This window comes from Lampetra planeri, chromosome 6 (genome assembly GCF_965212315.1).
Source record: "Lampetra planeri chromosome 6, kcLamPlan1.2.h2, whole genome shotgun sequence".
Lineage (NCBI taxonomy): Eukaryota > Metazoa > Chordata > Hyperoartia > Petromyzontiformes > Petromyzontidae > Lampetra > Lampetra planeri.
In genome coordinates, this window is record NC_136112.1 from 4,947,464 (window position 1) to 4,966,509 (window position 19,046).

Here is a 19,046-nt window from a genome sequence, read left to right on the forward strand (position 1 = left end):
ATAAAGACGACGAACACACACTACATTTCGTTTTTAATCTCCTGACTAAATAGGTGATTAAGTTAATCCCTCTAGAGGTGTGAGATTGTAAAACAGTGCAGCGTATTCACGTACAGTAGTTTGCGTGTCGGCTCGGATGGTAAATTGGCTAACCCTCTAATTTGTCAATCATCCATTCAATTGGTAGCCGCTGTATCCCGGGTGTAGCAACCTGCTTACCCCCATTTCCCCGGTTTATTTGGTAGGATGTGTTGAGGCGTGCAAGAGGAGATGCGTGCACGCACATATTAATCTGGCTTCGTCGCAAATATGAGCGTCGTTGCATCGACCCCCAAAGCAAACCTCAGCCTGAGTGGCGGCTGCCTTTCAGCTCGGTGACTTCCCATGCTAAATTATGCTCAATGTGCTTGCAGCCTGTTCTTTCTCGTGCAGGGAGAGAGGAGAGCCATTACTTTGCATTTCTCAATGTGCGTAAGAACCATTCGCTCACATTGCCATTCAGGCCATATAGGCATGCGTAGCTCGAACGTGGAATCCATCTTAAAATAGGATCATCTTTGACATCGCCAAAGAATGTTTAGGGGTCTTGTTTATTGAGCAATCCAATTAGGTAGCTTACGTAGCTGAGTTGATAACAGTCTGTGCATTTACATGGTCCTTTGAGCCAAAAGATGATTTTTGAGCAGATTTTTGTAATATTGGTCCAACAATGTTGTATTCTCTCGTGTGGCTCAGATACCGCTGCCGTTTGGCAGAGACCGCGTGAGCAGGCTTTTGTGTAACATTTCTAAACACGTGACCTGGGCTTAGCGACAGCATATTGGTGAAACTATTAGTTATTGCAATCTAGCAACATCTGCAGTATTGAAGCAGCGATATTCGCAGTGATTCAATAAAGTTGAAATATCACGAGTTCAGATCCTGGTCCGGAATATTACTTATTCCATTATAATTATCCTCGTAATCAGAGGTGTGGACTCGAGTCATGTGACTTGGACTCGAGTCAGACTCGAGTCATGAATTTGATGACTTGCGACTCGACTTGGACTTGCATAACAATGACTTTGTCCCACCTATGAGATGTGGACTCGAGTCATGTGACTTGGACTCGAGTCAGACTCGAGTCATGAATTTGATGACTTGCGACTCGACTTGGACTTGCATAACAATGACTTTGTCCCACCTATGAGATGTGGACTCGAGTCATGTGACTTGGACTCGAGTCAGACTCGAGTCATGAATTTGATGACTTGCGACTCGACTTGGACTTGCATAACAATGACTTTGTCCCACCTCTGAGGTGTGGACTCGAGTCATGTGACTTGGACTCGAGTCAGACTCGAGTCATGAATTTGATGACTTGCGACTCGACTTGGACTTGCATAACAATGACTTTGTCCCACCTATGAGATGTGGACTCGAGTCATGTGACTTGGACTCGAGTCAGACTCGAGTCATGAATTTGATGACTTGCGACTCGACTTGGACTTGCATAACAATGACTTTGTCCCACCTATGAGATGTGGACTCGAGTCATGTGACTTGGACTCGAGTCAGACTCGAGTCATGAATTTGATGACTTGCGACTCGACTTGGACTTGCATAACAATGACTTTGTCCCACCTATGAGATGTGGACTCGAGTCATGTGACTTGGACTCGAGTCAGACTCGAGTCATGAATTTGATGACTTGCGACTCGACTTGGACTTGCATAACAATGACTTTGTCCCACCTATGAGATGTGGACTCGAGTCATGTGACTTGGACTCGAGTCAGACTCGAGTCATGAATTTGATGACTTGCGACTCGACTTGGACTTGCATAACAATGACTTTGTCCCACCTATGAGATGTGGACTCGAGTCATGTGACTTGGACTCGAGTCAGACTCGAGTCATGAATTTGATGACTTGCGACTCGACTTGGACTTGCATAACAATGACTTTGTCCCACCTCTGAGGTGTGGACTCGAGTCATGTGACTTGGACTCGAGTCAGACTCGAGTCATGAATTTGATGACTTGCGACTCGACTTGGACTTGCATAACAATGACTTTGTCCCACCTCTGAGGTGTGGACTCGAGTCATGTGACTTGGACTCGAGTCAGACTCGAGTCATGAATTTGATGACTTGCGACTCGACTTGGACTTGCATAACAATGACTTTGTCCCACCTCTGAGGTGTGGACTCGAGTCATGTGACTTGGACTCGAGTCAGACTCGAGTCATGAATTTGATGACTTGCGACTCGACTTGGACTTGCATAACAATGACTTTGTCCCACCTATGAGATGTGGACTCGAGTCATGTGACTTGGACTCGAGTCAGACTCGAGTCATGAATTTGATGACTTGCGACTCGACTTGGACTTGCATAACAATGACTTTGTCCCACCTATGAGATGTGGACTCGAGTCATGTGACTTGGACTCGAGTCAGACTCGAGTTATGAATTTGATGACTTGCGACTCGACTTGGACTTGCATAACAATGACTTGGACTTGCATAACAATGCTCGTAATAATATCATCCCCCTGTGTAGCAGGATATAAAAAGTCAACAATTAATTTTCTAAGGATGCAAATACTGACTCCTCTACAACACGACTAAGACATTTTTTTTTTATATTTTCACCACTTATTTAAGGTCACCAATAAATGTAATCACTATGCAACATCAAATTTGATCTGCCAGACTGATTTATTTCGAATATTTAACGAGACATGATTTAAAATTGGAATGCTTTTCTATCAATGCAATTACAGTCGCATCAATAATCACACTGGTGGTTTGGTAAACGTTGTCCATTGTAATCTGTCAAACCATAAAATTAATACTTTTTTAAAGATCATTTGCACACAAATCAGTGGCACGTGGTGAGGGTTTGTATCGGCATTAATGCTACGCTATCAGGTTAGCTGTATAGATCACACACTCCACTAAATAGCAGGACCTGTTATACCATCCTTTGCACATTTGCTTTAAGCTGATTAGTGTTAATGTGTTTCTGAAATGGGATAATTTATTTATATTATAGGTTTATTATACAATAATAATTCTTCCACGCGCATGCTTTATCCATTGAAAATTTGAATCTTATTGGAGTTAATTAACTGATGTAAGGCTCTCTTAATTATGTCCCTGACCATTTGTAAAGTTTGAGATGAATCGCGTTTCATTGTTACGATGTTTCTTCCTTTAAATTATTAAAATTATTATATACATTGTTTTTGGGCCAGCAATTGAACGCGAATTTACATGCATCGTTGAAACAAAGAATACAATTGTACTTTCAGTGCCTTTTTTTCTCTCGAAACATTCATTAGCATTCAGTGCCGATCACTTGTAGAGGCTGTACTACTCATTAAAAATGGACAATTTTAATTCTACCTGAACACTGACCTGAAAGACGTCATTAGCGGCATTAGACCTGACATTTCCTCAAATCACTTTTAATGTGCTCCTCGTTATGGTCAATTGTTATCTAACTTTGTAAGAACCGCTTAATTACCGTTAATCAACACATACAAGGCAGCGTCATTTGGAAACCCACTTTACCAATGCAATGGTATTCTACCGTTACGATCAATGCCAGCATGTAGTATTTACTTGAAATTGATCCATCACTAGTGCCGATGTATAATTTGTAATGTTTTTGTATTTTTTATGATTAAGACTATATGGGATATTTATCATGTCAGCCAAATATATCATTTTATTTCAAAAATGTTTTCAAACATTTTATAGCTATTACAACTCGTCGTCTCTCAGGATTAGAATACTACATTTTGTTTAATACTGGTACAAAGAAAGGCATGTATGATAAATGCTATAACTTTGTACATGAGTAGAGCAATACCATAGATTGCTAACACATTCTCAGAAGCAGATAGTTGTGTACTGTAGATCTACGAGCAATAATGCTAGGCACATCATTTTATTATCATGAAAAATCAAATGGAAACACTTTTGTTAATAGACATTTTAATGATTGCACATTGTATTTCTCTCAGCGACTAATTTATCTGAAGTGCGTTGTTGTGTTCACTTTTGCCTGACGGTCAAGCGAACAAGTGAAACGCCCTCACAAATTAGATGCATCTGCACTCGTTCCTTTCCCGTAAATGTCCCACGTCCCACAAAGGAATTGCCATAATTTGACTTGGCCTAATTTTATTTGCTGCATATTAAATTACTGTAATGTGTTGTAACAGTTTGCCTCTCGGGATTTAGTTTTTTTTTTATATATATATAATTCTTGACCGTTGCGAACAATTCCAGTAAAGATTAGCCGTGGGAGTATTATACTGTTTTGTTTATCATAAGATGTGAACTCTGCTTGTGACAAGAAACCATTGAAAACATTTTAAATGCATCGCATAGTCTTTTCGGCAAATGCATAATAGCACTCAGAAATTGTCCATAATCCCCAGACAATAACAAATGCATATTGGTTTTGTCGAAAACGTAATCAGGGAAAAGAACATTTTCAGACAGGAACATGATAACTTTGCAGATTGCCACTGCAGACTTCAAACATTAAGCGCGTAATGAAATCACCGCATTCCTATTGTTCTCAGGTGTCCGTTATTGGTATCTGCAGTGGGTGATTTTATCGATTTCCATCCCACGGCTATTACACGCCAGTTGTTCCCCTCGCAGTGGTCGCGTCGCAGAATATGCAATCACTTGCGAGAACGCCTTTGCTTGCTGCAAGATAAATAAAATAAAACAAAGAGGAAAAAAAGTTATGCGTACCGGAGACTTACGTCATGCTTTCAAACATATATTTGTCTTCAGAAATATTTAACGAGCAGTCAGGAAGCCCAGTTGAAAAGGCATTTGCAAATTTCATAGTGTTTTGTTTTTTTGCATGGTTATGTCTCCAAATAATTCTGGGTGACCCTTTGATCAATTTGTATGGTTTTCCAACGGGATAAGTTCCTAATAGCAACACAACTTTACACGAAAAATGTACGTTCAAATTGCATAATAGTTACGAGTGTTATCATGACCCCACATTACAGACTGACAGGCAGACACGGCTAATGCGTAAAACCTTAGTTGGAATGCATCATTAACAAACTGCTGGTGTTCCGTCGTGATGTTTTGTTGATATGGGGTCGTCACGAGAGTTATCGTGACCCCATGCTACAGACGAAAAGACTTGACGAGCAGAGCCCATGCATTAACACTTTAAACATTCGTTGAAAATCGTTAGTCTGTCGGAAAGTTTGGTTCATATTTGATCATCATCATCACTCCCACATCCCTATTAAACCAAAATAGAGAGCTTATTTGCACATGCACCTAACTTATTCTGCCACCTCTTGTTCTCACGTTGTGCATTTGTTTTTTTGTATTCGCATGTGCTTATATCCATAATAGAGGTTTTTTGGGTTAGATCGCGTAAATATATAAATGTGTCGTTAAAACCCGCCACCACCCGACACAGCCAACTAGTAAGGGCTGTCACGTAAACAGAACGTGGCCAATTCGTCACTAGTACGCGATTTAACCCAAAAACCTCTATTATGGATGATATTGGTCGAGAAATCCTACGTGTTAAACTCCTTATATCCAGGTAAGACTAAATTTCAGGGTGCTTCAAAATGTTTTAACACTTACATGGGACTATCGTTTTAAATGAAAAAACAGCGGATAATACACTTTAACATTATAACAAATGTAATGTTAATGGCTTACAAAAATCAAAGAGTCTCCACTTGTTCGCCATCATTGTCAACACGTGCCTGGAATCTTCTCCAGGTGGTCCCAAGAGCCCGGAGGCACATTTCCTCGTGGTATTGTTGCAAATTCTCTAAAGTGTTCACATTTATTTGAAGTACCCTGTATAGCTATTACGTGAATCTGCACATAACTTTTTTTTGTCGTCTCTTGCTCTCATTCAGTTTTTCCTTGTTTGTTCATGCACATGTGCAATATTCCTTAAGGACCCTGTACTCGTTCTCTGCAATGTTGACATTCCCCCTTGCAAAATAGCCGGGCAACTGGATGTGTAACAAATCAAATAAACTCAAATGAGAGTTATCGTGACCCCATTTTCCTAGGCAGCCATACGGATAAACAGACAGACAGGCAGATAGGCATACATATGGATAAACAGACAGATGGATAATCAGACAGATGGACAGACAGATGGATAGCTGGACAATCAGACAAATGGACAGACAGGCAGACAGAGGGATAATCAGACAGATGGACAGACAGATCGACAGACAGGCAGACGGACGGATAAAGAGCCAGATGGACAGACAGGCAGATAGACAGACATACAGACACACACACGGAGGGCCAGACCAGACGGAGCTCGTGCATGGACAACCTTTGTTGTAGAGCGTCGGTGGTGACGACGGCGGCGGCGGCGTGCGTGTGACGCGTGAACGACCCGGGCTCCCCGCAGGCGGAGGAGCTGCTCAACACGGCGGTGCTGACGGGCCGCACCGTGGCGCTGCCGCTGCGAGTGCTCGTCGTGGAGGAGAGCGGCCTCGTGACCGACGTCTCCGAGGAGGCGCAGTGCTACTCGCTCGACGAGGACGTGCTCAAGGTGCGGACGGTGATAGTGGTTCGGCGGAGCGTGAGCCGCTCGTTGCGAGGGTCCGCTGTTCGATGAACTAAACTATGGTTTATTGTACCAGGATAAGGCCCACGGCGCTATGTAGCTCTTTTTCAGAGGCGACTTGGCCACAAATGATAGGTCAACAAAGTGGCTTATCGCGTGTGGACATTTCTAGCGGACAAATACTCTAAACCCATGTTGTTTCTAAATGTGGAGGGGAAAACCCGAGGAGCCATAGAATAATCCACGAACAAGGGGATAACGTGCAAACTCCAAATATACAGGCATCAGGGTCAGGATTGAACTGACGATCTCCTGTATACCTGGCGAGGTAGTCAACATCTCCACACCGCGGTGCCCCAATACAGCGGGCACGCTGTGTATTAACCGCAAAACGCACGCCGCTGTCTGCTCTCCGCAGATGTTAAAGATTCCGTGACGTAAATAAAAAATGAGTAGGCCATGTGTGTGTCCAACTCCACGGTCTGAATTAGCAATATTTGAAAACTACTCGTGAAATATTTCATTGGGTAAAGCCAGATATTGTGAAACTACTGGAGACGTTATCCATCTCCATAGCATGTGAAACATAGCACTTTTATTATAGCTCTGCTTTATAATAAAGGCATGAATACCAAATATACCAATGATTTCTTTGAAGCCAGAGGGTCAGGTTTTTTTGCAACAAATGTAATAACTTGTCACCGGCTTGGCCAATTTCATGTACTCACTGCGTTTTTCTTTGGTCCAGCAACTAGAAATAAAACTTTTCAATGCAAGCATAATAGTGTATTCACATCATTAGCTACATTGACTCCTGCCAACAGGTTTTAAAATTCACCTTCTTCTGGCTTGAGTTTCGTGCAATGCTGCAACACTAATCATCGGGCTTATACACGTATATATGTGCAGCCATCTCAAGCAGTTTCAGAGTGGCGTCTCACCTGTTCTAATCTGATGGTCCTTAGGAAGATAAAACCCTGTGACCCAACACACACCTGACAAAAGGTAGGTTAGTCTTGTGCATGACAAGACATATCTGACCTGAGAGAGCTTTTAAAGATGCTAGGCGACCCAGGTCTGTAAGGCCTGCCTACACCTTTTTCACTCTCGAAGACTGAGACAGTTTCCACAAATATTGTTAAGATAAAGCGAAATATTCGAAAGATTATTAAAGTCACGTGTGCTTAAGACCCTGGATAGGTTAGAATTGAAAGCTGAGAAGATAAGTAGCGGACAAAAAAGACTGGATGCTGACAGCTGTGGAAGAGACAATTCCACCCATCTCATTATCTTCACCAAGAAGAGAATTGAGGATTAAGGCCAAGCAGCAGCATTGATTGTGAGTAATCCTGATGTTCGCTAATGCATAACTTAGCACTTATACCTGACATCCATTTACGAAATGTTGATGCCTGAAAACATAATAAAGCAATTTGTATTTCTTCCTACGGCCATCGTTCTTTATTCAATGTTCATAAGAAATATGCATGATTTATTTAGCAGTATTTGAGGCGAGCTAAAGCTTCGAAACACGTATTTGTTTAATTTCTGTGTTTGTTTAAACACGTAAATAGAATGTCACAGGGGGCTAAATAAATAAAAGTGTTATAAATAAACAAACGCTTTCAATTGCGTGATCTATTATAGCCAACATAACCTTTGCCTCGGCCCTAACTAACACGCCAAACATATTAGCGATAAACACAACTGGTCACTCAAACGTTATATCTTTATATGTATCTGTGCGTATGTGTGTCTTAGAGGGTGTTGTGTGTGTTAGAGTGGGTATGTGTGTGTTAGAGTGGGTATGTGTGTGTTAGAGTGGGTATGTGTGTGTTAGAGTGGGTATGTGTGTGTGTGGGGAGCGATAGTACAGCGGTTTGCGCGCTGCGCTATGAACCTGGCGACACGAGTTCGATTCCCGCTCACGGCCAACACCAGTGACGATTATCTGAACCGGTCCCGGGCCTCCCCTAGGTCGACTCAGCCTCAAATGAGTACCTGGTGCGGTGTGTAAACATTGCCACTAGGGAGACAAAGGCGGTCGGGCGTGGTGCTGGCCACCCACCCCCTCGTGTACCGTTCTGGCCTTCATAGGTGCTCGCTAACAGCACTTGCCCTACAGTCTGTTAAGGCTATATGGGGGATCTTTGATCTTTGATCTGTGTGTTAGAGTGGGTATGTGTGTGTCAGAGTGGGTATGTGTGTGTTAGAGTGGGTATGTGTGTGTTAGAGTGGGTATGTGTGTGTTAGAGTGGGTATGTGTGTGTTAGAGTGGGTATGTGTGTGTTAGAGTGGGTATGTGTGTGTTAGAGTGGGTATGTGTGTGTTAGAGTGGGTATGTGTGTGTTAGAGTGCGTATGCACGCGGACAGCATGCCTGTGACTTTCATAGCAAGCGTAATTTCTAGTTTAAAAAAACGTGTACATTAAAATTGACAAATGACTCATTTGTATAATTAACACGAGCAGCAAAGAAATGTGTCATTTTATCTTTCACTCTTATTTATATTCAAATGTATATCACTGCTATGTATATATACTGCAGATATGAATGCTTTATTTTATTATTATTATTTTTGTGAGGTCGCTTCGGTTTGTTGCAAATTTGATTCTTTTCATAACCTAAACATGTCGCTTCGAGGAATTAATGTATTGGAATGTAATGCTTGTCATACCATGTATACATTACCTCGTACGCATTGCTTGCAGAAGTACACGGCGCCCTATATTTCATATACTGGTGTTTGATCTATCTACGCTGTTGGGTAAAGTCGGCTTTATGCCGGCAGTTTGGCAATATGTAATGTTTCATGCTGCATATAAACAATATACACTGTGAAAATGCAGTGGCACACTGGGTGGCAACAGGTTTGAATTTCATTTTATCTGCGACAAAATGTCCGCTCGTATATCAATATCGCACTTACTGGGCGAGTGTGATCTTGGAGCCTACTCGAGTAATTCCAATCTGCTTTGAGCTGATAAAATCTGAACGCTACAAGCGCGGGGTGACATTTCTCCTTAATCAGTGGCTGGAATCCTTGTTGCATGTGTCAGCGTGTCACACACAACGATGTGAGAGAGAGAGCGGGATGGGGGGGGGTCCCATCCCACACGCGTGATGGACCGCATGTGTACACCCTAACGTGTTGCCACGAACGATTCATTTTAAAGATCGTGTGGTTTGTTTGTAATAATGAACGTGAAAGAAAGCAACAACTAACTGCGTGTCACAAAAGGAGGTCGGCTTTGTTGCTGGTTTTTTTAGTTCTCAAACATTTTTACGATGTGAAAACGCATTCTGAAGATTTTTTTGTTTATAATGTGATTTGTGTTTCAAACGTGTGGAAAGTGTTCGATTTCAGCCGTGGGTTAAAGGCGCCATATGTATGTATCACCCCCTTAGAATTGTATTGTCCAAGGTTTAAACAAAAATCTTTTTTTTATCATCTGCTAAATGCAACAAAGTCTGATCTAAACAGGGGACAGTGAAACACGGCATGTCGACAATAATCCCCTAGTGAACTAGCCCATTATGCAAGAGCCACACACACTGGTCGCCCCACAACTTGTATTTTGTATGAGTTGCATCTGGTGCTACTTTAATATTGAGCCTCCCTGCACGGGGGTGGGGGGGGGTCTCAAAATAATGTTTTGTGACTTTTAGCCAATTCTTTATTGGACATATGGGCCCCTCTTACAATTAACTGGAACGTAAACAGGACTTTTCATACCGAGTTCAAAAATGCCCGTACCCCCACTCCCATTGGGCCCATTTCCTTAAAACGTTTGCCATCCTTTCATCTACTATATTGAAACCATTCAACAAGGTAACGTATTATCAGCCCCACTCCACACCAGTGCTTCTCCAATGTAGTGGGATCCTCCCTCTGAAAGAGCTGAAGCCAGTTCGTTTAACGAGTGCCAATTGTTTCTGCGATGCAGCTGCTACTTCGCATCCCGTAAGCCACAAGCCAAATTTTCGGAAATGTCAGTAATTAAGGCACTGCACACGTGCAGAGCTCAACTAGAAATAGCATGTCGTGATGAAAATAGCAATAATGAACCTCATAAGCAGCGTCAAATGGGACATTTCGCGCGCGTGCGTGTATGAGAAAATGAGTGTGTGTGTGTGAACGCATGGATGTGTTTTCCGAAGCGTTGGTAATTAATGGCCGAATCAAGTTGTTTCCTTTACTACACAGCTATAATCTTAGCCTGACGTAACCTCGCCCGTCTGACCAGCCGGGGTCGTCGATCAAGGTGTCAATGAAAAATTGGAAAACAGCTCCATTCCATTTCTCGTGGCGGTGGGCGTGGAGGAGGCTTGCTGCCCCCACACGCCACCTCCGTCCCGTTACAAATGAGGGCTGCGTTGCGAGCTGACCAGAAAACAGTCGCACGTGCCCAAGCCCTTATTAACCAGCCCCGGCCACGGTCATAAAATAATAACGCGAAAGTTATCATTCTTTTCGCGCCGAGCCATTTCCAAGAGTAACGGGTCCACGGAATACAATCATTGGGTTTCTTTATTTTTTTTAAACTCATGCCGGCTGCTACGTACAACAACGCACGTTTTTTTCTCGAAGCCCCACGCACCAGAATTCGTTCATGCAACCGGTCTCTCTCGCAGGTCTACGAAACTGTATTTGGCTAGTATGCCACTGTATTATAATCTCAATAAATCTCCTCTTTTACCACCCGCTAATTCTTTTATATCCCTTTAAATCTCGACCGTGCGCTGAAGTTAGCAGTATCGCCGTGAAAATGTAAATATTGCTTGAAACAAAGGTTACCGTTGCCTTAACACGGAGGAGAAAATGCCATCGAGAGCAATATTCTTTTACGGTCACCGTCTATTGAATTGGTGACATTTCCTCTTGTGGCCCATTCATGACTCTGAAGAATAAGGTGCGGCAGAGACCATAATTTAATCCCTGAACAAATTTCATGCCCAGGAAGGACATCTCCCCCCCCCCACAATTTCACATGGAAGCAATATGAAAAAAATCACAACTTTAAAAAAGTATGTTTAAGAAACATATCAATAAATGAATGATGTAATGTGAGCAAAACAATGCGCTACACGGAAAATAGTACTTCCAGAGAAGAGTACACGGTGAGTTGTTCTGCATGTGCAGCACAACTTTGAGCAGCTCGAGATGACCTAAAAGCAGCGCATCGTTCGAATTAGCATCGTGTGCTTATTTGCCTTGTCTTGAAAAAACACCCACCGATGAGTAAGATGTGTAAAATGGTGCGATTGTTTCATTCTCCAACAGATGTCAACTCGATGTGCATATTTAAAGCACGTTTGACCATCACGCTCGTTTGGCATGTCTGGCCATCTGCTCCAATCCATCGCGATGCGTTTGCAGGCTGTGCCACGTATTGTTCGGCATGATGTCCGATGTTTCACTCAACAAGCTGGCAACTTCTTCAGGAATTTAAACGTCGGACATTGTGCCAAATAACACGTGGTACAACCTTGATTTGAAGCTGTCGTGACTGCAGGAATCCATACTCTTTGGTTCTTTCGGTAAAGTCACGTAATTAGAAATAAATTCAAATGAAACAAATCACGGCGTTTAGATTGCAACACAAGCAATCATCATCAGGTGGGAAACCCACAGCAATATTTTTTTTATTTGTTTTGCTCCCACTTCAGCAAAAAAAATTCTTGCTGTGGTTTTCCCGCCTGATGATGATTGCTTGGGTTGCAATTGAAACGTCGTAATTTGTTTTATTTTAATGTATTTCTAATAAATCAGAATAAACACTTTGGAGAGCTGCACATCCCGACTGCGAAAACCTACATAATCATATTACTGTGCTTGAATTCTTCTTTTAAAATATGTTTCTTTATTTATGTTATAATGGGATAAAATTAATGTTCGTCGTGGGTTAATTTCAGCATTACTACACAAACGTCCAGAAAAAAGACTGCTTTATCAGAGTCGCAGCCAGATTGGTCGGTATTTCTGTGCAGGTGTCAGCAGGCTGCGAGTACGCGTACGTCAACGGCAAGGAGAGACAGGGCTCCACGCGGGCTCGCGTTCACGTCAGCTACGAGCACATGCGCGCCTCCCTGGATCTGACCGTCTGGATGCCCAAGCTGCCCCTGCAAATACAGATCTCTGACACCATACTCAACCCCATCAAGAACTGGCGGGTGCCCAACATTGGCAAGAGAGGGTAACGCATTTCATTATTGCTTCATTTTTGTGTGTTCGTCTGCCCTAGTGGCATCGTGATGGACATTGTGACCACGGGTTCCAACACCACATTGAATCATTTTTTTTTTATCTTTCATGATAATTATAAACATTAATAATAACTCACAACCATTTTTCAATACACTGCTGGATGAAGCTCTCTCCACACCTTTCAGCTATGTTTTTTTTTACCAGGCTGATCAGCGTGGGACCTTTATTGTCAGTATCAAAGTATGAAAAATAAGAATATGTTTTACCTATTCTGGCAATTAAGCAGGTGTTACGATGTTAAAACACCAAATATATACCTTTTGCAAGGAATCAAGTGTGCATTAATCACACGTGATTGTGGTGAACATGCAAACAAACATGCTCTGGTAATTATATATGCATTGTCTTTGAAACTGATTGTTCTACACCAGAGACAGCCTTCGTTAGGGCCTCGTCTCACCAGTGGCAGACCAGAGAACTGTTCGACTTTTGGCTTTGTCCATAAAGAAAGCTGTCGCTGATCAGCGTGAGTTGATGGAAGGGGGCGGGGGGTCCCGGACAAGTTCAGATGTCGTCCCCGCAACTGATGTTACCCGTGGCCTGGAATTGAGCTGAGGCGAGCGCATTCAAAGTGCAGCGTGCAAAACCACTGTCCCAGCACGCTCCGGTCATCCTCGCAGTAGCCAACGGAGTTTGGCTTAGCCATCAGACAAAGACGATCATAGCGTCGCGCGCTTTCATATGCGGTTCTGCGGCCATCTGGAACGCTCTTCCTTGCGATATTTGGAAGCCATTGGAGCTACGTACTTTTAAATCGATATTGAAAGCTCAGTTTCTTTAGAAGTACTTTTTGTGTTATGTTGCTGTCCTTCCTCTGCACCTTCGTTTAGTACAGTTGGCTGCGGATGGTGCTAAAGTTCAACATACATACACGAGTTTATTCGATGTGAAAATAGCTTACGCAGTGGTTTTGTTTTTAGGTCAATGAAACCATTTGAAAGAAGAAGTTGTTTTGAGTGCCAACATCAATTCCTCCCTGTGGAAATATATCGAGGAGCTAAATGCCAATGACTAGGTCTGCTGGTCATGATAGGGCTTCATGAGAGGGTTTGTGTAGTTTTTGCTATTCCTGCTCCACTGAAGAAGCGCAGACTGCAGTGGTTTACTATATAATTTACATGAGCCTTCTCCCAGCCCACCTCTGATGTATTTTAACGTTACCTTAAACATAACTAGGTTTAGGTTTTATGCAATTTGTGACATGGATGATCCCATTTTAGCCAGACTCCCGGCATTTTAAGAGGGAAAAGTCCAACGGCGTGCGTGAGCACAGCGAGAAACGAAACCAGGACAAAAATGTCCGTGCAGTAGAACCCCTCTTAACGACCACCCCGATGAACGACTAATCACTTAACGACGGGCCTCCATAGAGTCCAATGTGTAATATGTAGTAGTGTAGTGTATAATAGTATAGTGTATAGTAGTGTATTGTATAGTAGTGTAGTGTATAGTAGTGTTGTGTGTAGTAGTGTATATTGTAGTGTATAGTGTAGTGTATAGTGTAGTGTATAGTGTAGTGTATAGTAGTGTAGTGTATAGTGTAGTGTATAATAGTATAGTGTATAGTAGTGTAGTGTATAGTAGTGTAGTGTATAGTAGTGTGTAGTAGTATAGTGTATAGTAGTGTATAGTAGTGTAGTGTATAGTTGTGTATAGTGTAGTGTATAGTAGTGTAGTGTATAGTGTAGTGTATAGTAGTGTAGAGTAGAACCCCTCTTAACAACCACGCCTGTTAACGACTAATCGCTTAACGGCGTGCCACCATAGAGCCCAATGTGTAGTGTATAGTGGGTAGTGTATAGTAGTGCAGTGTATAGTTGTGTAGTGCCTCCATGAAGCTCAATGTGTTCGCTTAACGACCATTCCCCTGTTAACGGCGGGCTTACGACGAACACGCGACTGCCAATTTCGGCCAATCGGCGAGCTCCCACGTGGTCTGACCGGGCCTCGGCCAATCAGCAACGTCCATTCATGAGCGTTGGGGCATTGATTACATTCAGTGTCTGTTGCGCTTTGAAGTGTAAACATCTCTTTTCGTATTCTTGGTGTATTTTGGCTTGAAACTTTAATTGAATCGACAATTAAGGCTCCCAAAGTGCTAGCGAATAAAGGCGACCAAGTGAGGAAAGATTATTAACTAAGAAATAAATAATTGATAAACGTGAGAAATTTGTAAAAATAGATGCGTCGTCGAGCAGTGAATATGGCCTGCCCTCGATTAACGACCACATCACTTCACGGCGGGTTTCGTGGAACCAATTACCGTCGTGAAGAGGGGTTCTCATTGCAGAGGAAGAGCTTCAGATCCTTGCTGAATATCGCACGGCTAGCAAACGAGGTATTTAACGGTCGAGTAAACGAAACACACGGGGAGTCACTCAAGGACAGTGCAAATGGAATGTGAAAAAGGTGAGGTGCACTTAATCGCTATCCTTGCATTAGTCATCTACGTGAAATGGACGCCGTTTATTCGAATCCAGATATGATCGGGCAACGCCAATGGTGGGGTGGGGGGGACATGGGTGCATTTTGGCTTGGCAAGAATGAACCACCAAGTGGCTTTCCTGTGCCAGCCGTAATTTCTACTTGAAACACTTTCCAAGGTGTGAAAATGACGAAAGGAGAGGTCTGCCGTTTGTACGGGGGAATGATACGGCTTTTTAAAAAGGTAGATAATGTGTGTTTTCACTCGAGTTTTATAAGGAAATAAGATACGGAATAGGGAGGGAGAGGTGGGATTGTTTTTTTGAGAATGTGTTAGGTGATTGTTTTCTTCACTTGGCACGAAAGCTATCCAAGGAAACATTACACTTGCAGGTCGTCCAATTACGTGGCGTTACCTCTGAAGGAAAAAGAAAATACGATTGCTATGTTACCCATTAGTACGTTGGAGAAATAATGTATGTGAATCCCCATTTCATCCGTAGATGTTGAGTAACTTATTGTACGAAAACAAAATTATTGTTGCTTTTTTTTGTCATGGCAACGGCTGGCATAGACGTGTGTGTGCTGTGAAATGTGATAATATTTGTTTGGTCACTGCACCAGGGACATGAAGAGTATGCCAGAGTTCGTCAATTTTTAGGTCACACGTGGTGGGTTAAAGTGTGAGTACGCCAAGACGTGTGTGGCCAGAGTAGAAAAATAAGCCAAATTGTCTTAGAAGGGTTTTTATATCAGCAATCTTTGGTGGGAAAGACTTGTAAATTTAAAATTTGTATCCATCATATAAATGTTAGAAATAATATTTATTCGAATGGACGGCACTTATTCAAACAAAAATAATGTAGCTTACCAATATATGGCTAGATGCTAAAGATCGATGTTATTGCACAGTACAGAAATGTAGGTGATAATGCAGCAAAAACTCTATCGTTTAATGTGAGGGTCAGAAAGCTAAGTGGGGCTCAGCCAATGAAGCTTAATCGATCATTTGCAAGTACAACCACTCGAGATGACCTAAAATTACCTTTTTTTCCTGTGACAAGACTGTTTTATCTTAAGGCGTACTTACTGCCAACAAGAATAATTCTATGAATTGTAGCTGAAAGATCGGTCTTTCCGATTATTGCACTGGATACTGGAAAATGAGAATACAGACGAGGCAAACATATCTCGCGAAAATCCGCAAAGGAAAAATGTCGCATTCGTGGCAATGTTAATGATGATCATGATTTCGCACGTTTAACAATCGTATTGACAATGCATCGATTTTCTTATTAAGCTACAGCCAGTGCAGAAATGTAACATATGTGGAGTCTCTTCATTCAATATTGTCCTTGGCAAATAAATGTGTTTTAAATGATTGTCAGTAAAAAGAGCTGTTAAAGCAAATCCTCAGGCAATCACAGTTTAAACTAAAAATGTGGTATTTGTTTTCCATTTACTGGAAAGAAAGTGCATCAATGGTGATTTTTTTTTTGGAGACTTAAAAGGCCATCTGGGTAAAATACAATATTCTTTCCTTTGCTAGAGAAAAAAAAGATATTCTTGTTTTCATAATTTCGACTTAACCTTTGCATAATCTTATTATATGCACAATGTTAATTAGCGATTAATTATATTACTTATAATTCCCAATTGTCACATTAGATTCGTCAAAAATATTTATTATGATGCATTTCTGGCTTTTTATCCCATGTTTCATAAGATCAACTATGTTCCATAATAGAGGGGTTTTTTTAGGGTTAGATCACGTAAATATAAACGTGTCGTTAAACCCGCCACCACCAGACAGCCAATTAGGAAGGTTTGTCACGCAAAACAAAGCAGGTAAATGTGTTACGAGTACAGCACACTGGTGTGTTGGAAAGTAAACCCACAACATTTACAATTCGAGTACGACGTTTCGCCAGCAATTACAATTAGCATCGTCATTAGACGACAGCCAGATTCGTGGAGAAGCCTACGTATTACACATTCCTGCGGAGGGAGCTGGTAGGAACGTTGGGTTGCTCGGTCAATGGCCAGGGTCAACGGCGGCGTGGTGTATTCCGCAAATATGCCCGACTGTGAGGGCGGGCACAAGCCGGCGTGAGTAGGTTAAACGTTGAGTTTTATAAGGGCACCACGGTGTGACCAGCCCCTCCCCACCCAGCCCCACCCCTCCCACCCCCCACCCAGCCTCACCCTCCCCACCCTCCCTACCCAGCCCCTCCCCACCCAGCCCCTCCCTGCACGACGGACGGACGGACACAATAATCCCCTGTGGGCTGGTGTAACCAGGAGGTTCCTACCAGTACTAAACCAATAGAAGAGTATTCAACTAAACCAATCTATTTTCCGTTTACCAATTCAATGTATATTCTTGCGGACGATTTTGAAACTGCTGAAGTCTGATAACGTTGCTTCCGATTAGTTACATCAACTTGTTTCACCTTTCTAGATTTGAAGCTTTCGTGACTGCAAGGATTCATACTCTTATTTTTTCGGTAAAGTCACGTAGGTAAAAAAATGAAATAAAAATTAATAAAAATAAAATAATAATAATAAAAATCACGACGTTTCGGAGGCAACACAAGTCTCCGTCATCAGGTGGGACCGTCACAGCCAGATTTGCTGTGTGTAACCAGGAGGTTCCTACGCAAGGTCGTGATTTTTATTATTATTTTATTTCTATTAATTTTAATTTCATTTTTTTACCTACGTGACTTTACTGAAAAAAACAAGAGCTTGTATCACCTTTGTCAAATGGTGAAGTGCATTCTAAGTCATTACAAAAAAACAAGTGATGGAACGAACGATGTAGGTATCATAGTCCAGGCAAAGTAAATCGCTGCTCAAAATGGGCATGCAGGCAGTGCTCATCGCCTGTTTACAATGATAAACCAGTGGTGGGAATTCCACATTCTTATGGCGGGGGCGAGTATATCTGTAACCAGGAGGTTCCTACGCAAGGTCGTGATTTTTATTATTATTTTATTTCTATTAATTTTAATTTCATTTTTTTACCTACGTGACTTTACTGAAAAAAACAAGAGCTTGTATCACCTTTGTCAAATGGTGAAGTGCATTCTAAGTCATTACAAAAAAACAAGTGATGGAACGAACGATGTAGGTATCATAGTCCAGGCAAAGTAAATCGCTGCTCAAAATGGGCATGCAGGCAGTGCTCATCGCCTGTTTACAATGATAAACCAGTGGTGGGAATTCCACATTCTTATGGCGGGGGCGAGTATATCTCGAGGAAAAGCACTGTTGACTTGGTATCCATTCTATCAACCCCGAAGGAATGATGAGCTGAGTCAACCTCCAATCAGCATTTTAACTTCGCAACCTTCCGATCGCAAGCCACTCGCTCGAGCAGTGATGACACACCTGGCCCCCAGAGGTGTTTTTGCTTGTGGTTTAACGCTGTGTAGTAACGCTTATGACTCGTTGACACCGGAGTTGGAGGCACACTTGTTTATTTGAATACCAACTTTGTGACATACACAATTGAGGGGGTATCGGCCCCCTCACCCGTCTATCTGAGGACACACCTCTAGGCTAACCTTAGCCTGCCTCTGAGTCCTCCACTAATGGGCTAGGGGAGGCTATCTTGGCCCGACACTGGTCAGTCGGGCCCGGTACCCAGAGTCCAGACCAGCACTGGCTCTGGCTCTGGTACCACGCCACTGGCTCGAGCCTGCGCGGTCCTGATAAGGACGGCGTACCAGGGGGAGTCCAGGGCTCTATCTCAGACGTCTTCCGCCTCC

The 19,046-nt window shown here is 42.5% G+C and overlaps 1 protein-coding gene across 1 annotated transcript in view; it reads left to right on the top strand.

Annotated features, from left to right (window-relative positions):
- LOC144719429 (transmembrane protein 132C-like) overlaps window positions 1-19,046 on the top strand; it is an 83,541-nt gene that overhangs the window by 39,875 nt on the left and 24,620 nt on the right. Inside the window, exons 4-5 of the mRNA XM_078595329.1 lie at window positions 6,423-6,566; window positions 12,573-12,778. Coding sequence (XP_078451455.1) covers window positions 6,423-6,566; window positions 12,573-12,778 — 350 coding nt within the window. The remainder of the gene's footprint in view (window positions 1-6,422; window positions 6,567-12,572; window positions 12,779-19,046) is intronic.